Source organism: Sphaerodactylus townsendi, linkage group LG06, assembly GCF_021028975.2.
Source record: "Sphaerodactylus townsendi isolate TG3544 linkage group LG06, MPM_Stown_v2.3, whole genome shotgun sequence".
Lineage (NCBI taxonomy): Eukaryota > Metazoa > Chordata > Lepidosauria > Squamata > Sphaerodactylidae > Sphaerodactylus > Sphaerodactylus townsendi.
Window position 1 is genome coordinate 44688811 of NC_059430.1, and position 10502 is coordinate 44699312.

The 10502-nt window shown below is 40.7% G+C and overlaps 1 protein-coding gene across 1 annotated transcript in view; it reads left to right on the plus strand.

Moving 5' to 3' along the window:
- Nucleotides 1-10094, plus strand: part of LOC125434146 (sodium-coupled monocarboxylate transporter 1-like) — a 37135-nt gene extending 27041 nt beyond the window's left edge. Inside the window, exons 13-15 of the mRNA XM_048499143.1 lie at nt 3757-3860; nt 4519-4604; nt 9698-10094. Coding sequence (XP_048355100.1) covers nt 3757-3860; nt 4519-4604; nt 9698-9823 — 316 coding nt within the window. The 3' untranslated portion in view covers nt 9824-10094. The remainder of the gene's footprint in view (nt 1-3756; nt 3861-4518; nt 4605-9697) is intronic.
- Nucleotides 10095-10502: the final 408 nt, after the last annotated feature.

Sequence of the window (10502 nt, forward strand, 5' to 3'; positions counted from 1 at the left end):
AGTTTACAGCTACTATGAACCACACACAAACAAAGTAGAAACTAAAATGACTATACTGAGGGTCTTGTACTTTGGTCACATCATGAGAAGACAAGAGTCACTGGCAAAATAATAATTCTAGGAAAGGTTGAATGAGATGGATTGACCACTTGATGGTATTTCACACACACACACACACACACACACACACACACACACACACACACACACACACACACACACACACACACACACACACACACACACACACACACACACACACACACAGAGGCATTCGCCACCAGCCAATCTTGCACTCCCCAAAGCAGGCCCCTATGATGTTTTTAGCATTTGGGAAGGTACCATCCACATCAGTTCCTACTCTTGGTGGCTCACTAACTAAACCACTGGTGAGACAAGGGGAAAACATAAGAAGTACAGCAAGGAAATGAAGAAAGTCCCATTTATATATCACCATTGAATAGGGCTTGCCCAGGTGTATTGTCACGTGTATAGTTACACCCAGTGGTGGGATCCAAAAATTTTAGTAACAGGTTCCCATGGTGGTGGGATTCAAACAGTGGCGTAGCGCCAATGGATGGCCGGGGAGAGGGCACAGCAGTGGGGCATTAATAATTTCTCTGTTACTGTAAAAAAAAGTTCCTAAATTCCAGCTGGTATCTTTCTGTCCATAATTTAAACTCATTATAGCAAGTCCTATCGTTTACTGCCAACAGAAACAACTACTTCTCTAATTGACTGCCTGTCAAATACTTAATACTTTCAAATACTTAATTTTGTTTCTAGAAATCAAAAGAAGGAGACTTTCCTTAAACAAGGAACTTTACCATATTTCTAAAACAGGTTTTTAAACTACCCAACAGGGAGAATGATCCCGTTTCCTACCTTCGCTAACCAGCCACATAGGAAACAACAGGACTTGATGATTTTTGGACCTAATGGGATTTCTAACGGAAAAGCAGACCCAATTAGTAACCCCCTCTCGGCACACACAAATAATTAGTAACCCACTCTCGGGAACTGGTGAGAACCTGCTGGATCCCACCTCTGGTTACACCAAAATGACATGTAGTCAATCTGTTTTTTTCTTATTTGATGCATCTACTAGGCTGACAAGACCAAAATGGGTTAAATAATTTCCATCTTTTCACAGAAATGGTGCAGGACTAATGTTTAAGTGTAAACAGCAAATTCCAAGGGTCAAGGAATACATGCTGTAGGAGTCCGTAATGGGATCTACAGATACAAAATTTGGCCCTACAAAGCATATGAAGTGATGTTGCATTGCCAATTCAGATCAACAGCCCTGCAATTGTTTTTTGGGGCCAAATTACACATTCCGTTACTGAACTCCAACACCACAAATAGTTTGGTTCTCAACCAAGAAACCAATCCAAGAGTATAGACACCAAATCACATATTTCAATCAAAATGTCATCTAAAACGGATTGTTAAGTTGTTAGCACACATGTTGGTTTATAGTGTCCCAGTTTACTTTCCATTGTTAAGTAGCTGTCACATATTGCAAGTAGATGATATATGTGATAATACTTTCACACATTAACTGCAGTTCTTATGAGATAAACCTCACTTGTGAACTTGTTCAGTGGGGGCTAGCCTGATGAAGGGACTCTCATAAGCGATGGGACATTGCCACTGTGTAGGAAAATTGGAAACGGTTCAAAATATTTTTCTGAGAAAGATTTTGGCCCTGCCACCTTCCACCCCTGCCCCACTGCTCCGAATGGAAGTAGGGCTACCCTCCATCAGGACAAGAATCCATCTAAGAATACTTTTGTATCATAAAACCTTGGCAACTCTAAAGTCCAACCAATTAGTAAATCTGAGCTATAGACACATGACAAGAACAAACAGGGGGGATGATCAAATTTCTCCCATTTTAGCTCTTTACGAAATTTCTGATCTGAAAACTATTCATAGATGGGATGCTAGCAAAATTCGTGACTGGCTCTATAGTAGAGATGCTCTACAAGACAAACAACTTGCTTCCATTCAGAAATACTCCCCATGGTTCTCCTGCGTCAAAAAGAACAAATGTTATGCACAATATCTCACAAATCTCAAGGAAGCAAACCTAAGGAAATCATTCACTTCCCTGAGATATCAGACGTTTAAATCAGAACAATTACTGGGGAGATATGCTAAAACACCAAAAGAGGTACGTGTATGCAGATGTAGTTTAAATCAGTGTGACGACATAATACACTACACACTTCATTGCCCTTTTCACTCTGCTATCCGCAACAAATATATCAATGATATCCTGTCAGGCCTGACAGGTAGTGAGGAAGAGAAAGTTTGCTTTCCAATGGCGGACGTGTATCCTGAGGTTACATTTAAAGTAGCGATATTCATGTTTTTAGCAGCGAAAATCAGAGAACGTTTAACTGATGTTCAAAACATACAAGCTAAGCTGTAATAAAGGTGGGAAAAAAACCCTTTATAATCACAATCGGATCCTGCTGCGTGTGGATATATGATACTTGCTTTGGTGGTTTAACACTATTGGAACTGTGGTGCATCTACACTCTAAAGCTTGAGAAAATCCTCACAATGTGTTTTATATTTTTGTAAACTGTGGGGAGTGGGGCTATGGTTGAAGTATCTGTTTATATGTGTATGGCCTGTGGCTAATAAACATTGATTGATTGATTGATTGACTCTCATAAGCTTATATCCAGAAGCTCTTGTTGGTCTCTAAGGTGCTACTGGCCTGGAATCTAACAACCCTAGAATAACTGTAATTCTTAAGTCAAAGTTTGAGTGTGGTTGCTTCTCCTGTAGTGGATCAAGCTTACAGTCAAATTACACATTACAAAAGAGATCAATGACTAAATTGTGTGAATTTTATGTTTTAAATAGCCATATGAGAATTTGGACCAGGACTGTTAACAGTGGTTGAAGAAATGCATTTAACATTGCTTACCAACAGAAATCAGCTCTGCCCTCAGTTGCTCCTAGCTCTGTGATAGGAAAAAATATGTGTTCAGTAGCAGCATGGGCAAGTTCTGTTGGAACCCTCCCCACCCCCGGCAAGATTACAGCCCTGATATGAATCAGGCCTACCAAGGCACTCATAGTTTGTCCCATTGTTTATACAGAATTACAAACTGAGTTCAGAAACTGCAAACCTAAATTGTCTGGCTCACGATTCAGGGCTTTAGGGAGCTGCGTGGCCTTGTACCCTCCCCGGGGCATGTACTTCAATGGAGGGTGCAGACATGCTGGTGGCTGAACATCCCATAGTTTCACCACTGCAAAACCTGAAATTTGGGCTGTGGTGTGGCTTGGATGCCAGCATGGCAGGGAACAGGCCAGGGCATTCCAGGGGCGTTTCCCATTTCCCTCTTGGGGTTTAGGGTTGGTTGCGCAAAGCATCAGCCCGCAGAATTACATGTGCCTTTTGGCGGCATATGTCCATTCAGTGCTATGGGGCTTTTTGGCAATGGGGAGGTCTGGGGCTTTTCCCTGCTCTATGCACTGCTGAGAATCTCTTTGGAGGTGGTGGGGAGGTGCTGCATTGGCGCGTTGCCTGCCACCTCCAGGTGTGGACGGGGCTGACAATTATAAATAATCGCTTTCTCTCAGCATATTGAAATCATAGGCCTTTTAACAAATACTTTCCTCCATTTTTCTTAGGATTTGCAGGTTGGGTGTTTTTTTTTTACTTTTTCTCTTCTGGTTTTCCATATGTTGTAGAAGAGTGTTGCAAATAAATTCTGTTTCTCCCCCTAGACCTGCCCTTGCAGATTATTGGTACTCCTTATCATATCTCTACTTCAGCACACTTGGAACTCTGGTCACAGTTGCTGTGGGAATAGTTGTCAGTCTTTTAACAGGTACTTGTGTATTTCTTTTTGGGTTTTTTAATCCATTGAACATTTGTGTAACTATGCTTGACATGTAAGTACACTGCATGTCTGGAGTTACAACTGTCAGAATAGTTTCTCTTCTAACTTTCTATTTGAAAATAATTTTCTTTCATGGTTTCTCCTTTAATATTAATGCTCATTAACCTGAAGACTGAGAAGATACATTATGGTAGGTAAATATGATCTTGCTCTTTTAAGATTACTTAAAAGAAATTACATATGACATAGCACAATGAAACTAGTACAGGAAATTCTCATCATGTACTAAATGATTGGCAAAGTTATTTAGATAAGTTATTAGAGACTGTCATCTATACAACTTGGTATACTTTGCTGAAACTGGGATCTTATTATGTAATTTTTGCATCATTTAATAGGTCCTGTTAATAATTATGCTTTGCTTCAGTTCTGTTTTTAGGCTTTTGGTTTTTAGGCTTTAGGCTTCTACAACCCTAATTGTTCGTGGGAAGCCTCATCCAAGGTGCCATGGGTGGAAAAAGTCTGTAAATGATCTCAAAAGAGACATTTTCTTTTGGAAAATTGCACAAAAGGGCATGTACTAACAAGAGCCACTGATACTATATGTTTTGGATTGGCTTTGACTAACTAAATTGATATTTTTCAGGAGGATTAAAGCAAAATGTGGATCGGAAATTCATGCTAAACAAGGACGATTTTCTATCAAACTTCTCATTTTTTAAACCTAAAAAAGTAAGTATAGTTTTATAATAAATTCTAATTTGACTCATCTTGATAAGTAAAAAAGAGCCCTGTATTAATGTATAAATAATTATTGTATAGTTTCTCATGCCATATTTTAGAGGTATTTTCAATATTTTCTGTGTGAAGTGAGTACATTGGTTTAACATATCTCTTACACATTTTGTGGTGTTTGTAACAAAATAGGTCCTTGAACATTATTGCAATGAAATTTGGTCAGGACAAAATTCTACAAAGTTGGAACAATGCGGAAAGCTGGTCATCTGTAGCATTTAGCAAAAAAAGGTTTATGCAATAACTGGAAAGATTCTGGAGAACAGGCAGATAAGATGCAGTTAATAATAAGTAATTCCTTAATCACTTTGATTACACACAGACATACAAAACTACAAATTTTAACCATGTTTGTAAAAGTTCAGTGCTTTAAAAAGTTCCCACATGAATCAACAGGAAAACCTAAAAGTGCTTCTCATCTTTATCAGTTGCTATTGTGAGTCATCTTCTGCTTATTCAAAACCCTAAAGAGAATTACTTAATAAGTAATAATTGGACTTTATCAAGCTTGCTGTTTGCATTTCTTTTGCAATCTCTATGCATCTATGTAACGCATAATGCAATTCTAAAAACTGGGTCCTGAGAGTAAGCCTCATTGAATGATCTTGAATTGGATTCTGAATAGACTGGCTTAGGGTAGCACTGTTAAATACTCTGGTCCAGTAAAGTAGGGGGAGGTAATGCTTGGTTTGCCATGTAGCCAGAGGCTATAGTCCCTACACGAGGTAAAAGCCTCCATAGACAATGCAACATTTTTAAGTGGCCACTATGCTGAATGTGGTCAAATAATTTCACCATAAAAACACTGAAACAGGACAAGATTTACTTTCCATTATTGTATGCATTTGGAAACCACTACTGAAATACATTTCTAGTGAGAATATGCTATAGCAGTGGTGGTGAACCTATGGCACGGGTGCCAGAGGCGGCACTCAGAGCCCTCTCTGTGGGCACGCGCAAACAGAGTGCCCCCCCCCCACACACCTAGGCTGGCCTGGAACTGCTGGGCTTGATTATTAGCATTAAACCTAAGACCTAGTTTTGGAGAAGCAGTGCAGGTTTTCATGTGAAGAACTAAAGCATGATCCTTAACCTGAGAGTAAGCTCGGTTGCTGGCAATAGGGCTTGCTTCTGAGTAAACCCTCCTAGGGTCGTGATTCACCCGTTGGAAGAGTTGCATGGTTGCTTCAAGGCAAAGCCACTGACTACCACCAAACTTACTCCTGAGTAACGCACGCCTCTGAGCCAACCGGCTTTTCTAAACATCAGTATTCAAGTTAAATTCCGTGTTGGCACTTTGCGATAAATAAGTGGGTTTTGAGTTGCAATTTGGGCACTCAGTCTTGATTATAATAATATGATTATAATATGGTATCTAGGAATTATATAAAGCTCCAGAAGATGCTGCTAAAGAATTCTCTGTAACATAATTCCTTGGGATTCTGGAACCAGTCAAACAAGTTTGATAGCTGCTTTTGTGTAATGCTTAATATTGCAAACAAGCTAACTAAACTTTACATTCTTGTCTAATCTCTTTTCAAATATGAAGGAAGAGCCCTCACTAGGGTCACATGTCTTAATAATGAAATCTTGTATGAACATGAAGAACTTTTTATTCAATCCAATCCAATCACCTTTATTAGGCATAAAACCAGAAGTACCATACATTCCAAGTACAATAACAGGATCATGTAGAACACAGATTAAAAATGTGGCACCTGCTTCAGAAATTTCTACATTAGGGCTGTTCAATAGCTTAGACATTTTTAGTTTGTCTGAGAAAAACATAAATTCTAGAGGTAGTAAGCTCCCAGATCAGTTCTAACATCATTATACCTCAAACAGTAAAGCAGGATATGAGGAATTGAGTCCATAGTGTTGGGACAGTACTGACAACACGCTCACTTCGTGGGATGTTAAGGAAACGACCTTGAAGATAGACAAATGAGTTGCACCTTGCTCTGGTCATGACCCATCTGCACTTATAGTTAATAAGCTGTTCTAAATATACAGCAGGGCTAGATTTCTGGGGTGTGATCCCAAAGTATAGAGGGGAACAACAGCTTTGTGCAGCACTCAGGAGAGATTGGTATTCCTGGTCATACAGTTTGGTCTTTAGACGATGGTAAATCTCTGTGGCGGTAAGCATATGAAGTGACTCCCATGAGAAACCCAAAGGAGAAGATTTTTTTTCAATATGAAGCCACCACTTTGAAAGCTGAACTCCCTCATTTCTAGCAAAGATAAGCTTTTTGGATCTGTGCAGAAGCATAGACACAGCCAAAACTTAAATGTTACAGCCCGTGCCCTAGTTTCTTTCTTTCTTTTAAATAATTTTTATTGTATCATTTGAATTTTACAGTTTATAGTAATTTCCTTCTTCATACATTTTCAAACGATACTTTCCCCCCGCTTTTCTCCCTCCTCCCATTATTTCTTCTTCATAGTTGTCACACAAAACAGCAGTAAATTCATTCTCTGTAGCCTCTTCTCCCATTTCTTCATTGACTTGAGCTTCTTTCATCCAGTCCACGCATATTATCCATATCTTCAAAATTTCATTCTTTTTATCTTGCCACATCTTATTTTTGGTTAATATATCGAAAATATCAAGTGTCACGTGTTCCCAGATATATTCTAGCCATTTCTGAAGTGTCCATTTTTTCTTTTCTTTCCAGCCCAAGGCTATTGTTGCATGTGCTGCTTTAATCATTATTTTATACCTGTGCCCTAGTTTCTAATAGATGTTGCCCTGATTCCAGACAAAGCACACCATAAGGGACACAATATGGGGTGCCAAATATCTTATATAGGAAGTTTGATTGGATGAGCTCCAGGTTCTTGTGCCAAGCTTGGATCCAGAGAGGGTACGGGACAATAGGTACGGGACCACCTTGGCATTAAACACCTTCAGTACTGCTGGAATAAACCTCCCACCATGGATGTTAAAAAATTTCAGAACTGTGGTGGACAGATTCTTGCAACCTTTAATAGTATTATCCCTATGAGTGGTCCAGCTTAACTTATGATGAAATGTTATCTCAAGGTATTTGAACAATTTGACTTGCTCTATGTTCTGACATAGAACTTTTTATTCATGAACTGTCAACTACACAGGTGCAACTTGAATCTGTTCCATCTACGCATTCTTCTGTTAGGCAAAAGGGATGTTTATCCATTTATTATTATTTTTTCCAATCTTCCAAAACTGCACCAAAGTGGTTTACAATTAAAAACAGTATTTTACAAACTTACAGTGAAAATAGCAGAAGTCATAAAATAAATCTGAAACCTAAGGTCAGTGAACAAACAAGATTGTACACATCTAGCTTTTCACCTTGACCTCCAGAGCAATTGATTACACAGTCAAATAAAAAGTGGACATGTTAATAGAGGATAGGGCTATCCCTGGCTACTAGTCAAAATCGATATTAGTCATGATGCATCAAAGAAGAATGCCTTGGTGCTGTGGTACACAGGTAGACAGTGCTGGTGGGCACTGTGGGCTTGTGGGCTTCCTAGAAGAACCTAGTTGGCCACTATGTGAACAGACTGCTGGATGTGATGGGCATTGATCTGACCCAGTATGACTTTTCTTATGTTAGAAAGCCTATTAATCTGAGTGAATTGGCATTAAGTACTAAGTACTAAACTATATATTAGCAGCAAAGCTTGTTGTGTGAACAAATACAACAGGGTCTAGAAAATTGTTGGTGGGTTAGTGACACCCACAAGGGGGCCAACCCTCCCGCCTTTCCTCTGCCCTTGGCCCCACATCACCAGCTCTCTCCTTGTCCTCCTCTTCTCCTCAAATGCCTGTATCAGTACTCAAGGATTAATGGCACCCACTATAGGGAGGGGTGACCCCTCCTTTCTTTCCTCCCCCCCTCAGTCCCATGTCACCAGCTCCCTCCTCCTTCTCCTCATATTCCCGGATACCGGCTGCTAGCAGTCATGACCCTCCCAAGCCCCACCCCCAAGCAGTGGGTGAATCCCCATGGTCAAAATATCCCAGAATACTCACCCTAAAAATCCTGGTCTGGGCATGGACTCCCCACTGCTTCCATGCCTAGCTCAACTCTGTCCTGGCCCTGGCGCACACTCTCCCTCTCAGCCTGGGTTTTCCAAAAAGGGGAGGCAGCAGAAAAACATTCTGGTTTATTTTTCCCGCCCTAGGAGCCACGCACCAATCAGAGCGTAGTGGGCTGGGCACAGAGCGCGCAAAGTTTTTTTGTTGTTGTTATGTGCTGGTCGTGGCTTCGTAGGCACCACCCTGCAAAGAAAAGGAGAACTAGTGCAGAGTGTGTGTACCAATGAAGCTGCACAGCCCAAGTTAAAAAATAGATATCCTATGTTTCTACGAAGCTGCGCAGCTGGAAAGTTTTTTAAAAAGTTCCTCAAGCAGAGGGGAGGGGCCATGGGGTCGCGTTCCTGCCCCAAAACAACAGCCAATCAGAATGATGAACTAAAGAGCCATAGAGCAGATTGCGGGCTCGAGGAAATAGTTACAGTGCTTGATCCTGGGATTAACTTTGACCCCCGCAATAGACGCATGCTGCGGTTGGGAGGCAGAGACTGGAATGAAAAGGTTCTATATTTTTTGGAACCCAGGGGAACCTGGTTTATTTTTCCAGTGGGGATTCGCCCAGTGTGTGCATGGCAATTGGCTGGAAGCAAGGCAATGCCACCATGACTAGTCTTTTATATACCAGGATATTCATTATGAAGAAGATAAGAGTTTTGGATTTATAACCCACCTTTCTCTCCTGTAAGGAGACTCAAGGTGGCTTACAAGTTCCTTCCCCTTCGTCTCCCTTATGTGGATACTTTGTATACTTAAATTGTTATGTTATCTACTGAGCGGAGAAGCCCATATTTTGACCAGATTAAAGTGCTGTAGTGCTGTAACAGCAGATGACATTTTTAATTCTGAGGATATTACAACTAGAAATGCTGTCACTCCATACAGAAATCTCCTTCAGTACACATTAATAGCCATTAGCCATTGATATTGTGATTTTGTTTTCTAGGATGACAAAGTTGAAGTTTTGAACTGGAAACAGGTTGCTGATGAAGGAACAGACAATCCAGCTTTCAATCACATTGAAATGAATTTCACAGACAATAAAGCAACTGTCAATGGTGTTCATACATGAAAATCCTTTTGAACTCTGTGTTGGTTGGCAGCTACTCAGATATGCCTCCCAAAGAATAACATTCCAATGGTTGTTTACCATCCTACTTCGGATTATGAAGATAACTGCTGACTAAACTTTGCATAATCATAGCCCAGAGATGGATTCTTGAAGCCAAGAATAAATTGGACAGTATGTATATAAACAATTGCAGATAATGTTGCTGATTTCTGAAACTGTAGGGAGCAAATCTGGGATATTTAAAATATAAATGTCACTGCAAGTGCAACAAGAACAAAACTGGACTATTCAGAGTTCCATGTTTGCTGCCATCGGGGTGGAGCGAGGGGAAACTGTGCCCGGGGTGCGTGCTTGCCCTGCGCCCCTGCTGTGATGACACCCACCCAGAACGCCTCCACCCATGCCCCCGCCGTGCCTCCGTTCAGGGCATCGCGCCTCCCCCGTCCCGTTGGCACTACACCACTGGCTGCCATATAACCATAATTACTCATGCATGTGTCAATTACTGCAGTGTGTTATTGCTATTTTCTATACATAAAAGTGAAACCAGGACTAAGTCTGTCTTATAAGACTCTGATTCACCATCCAGAGTGTACTACCCCCACCACAGCCCATGCAGCCCCATCCCAGCAGCTGCTGCAGCTCTTTGTATGTGAGATGCAGTGGCTATTAAAGCACC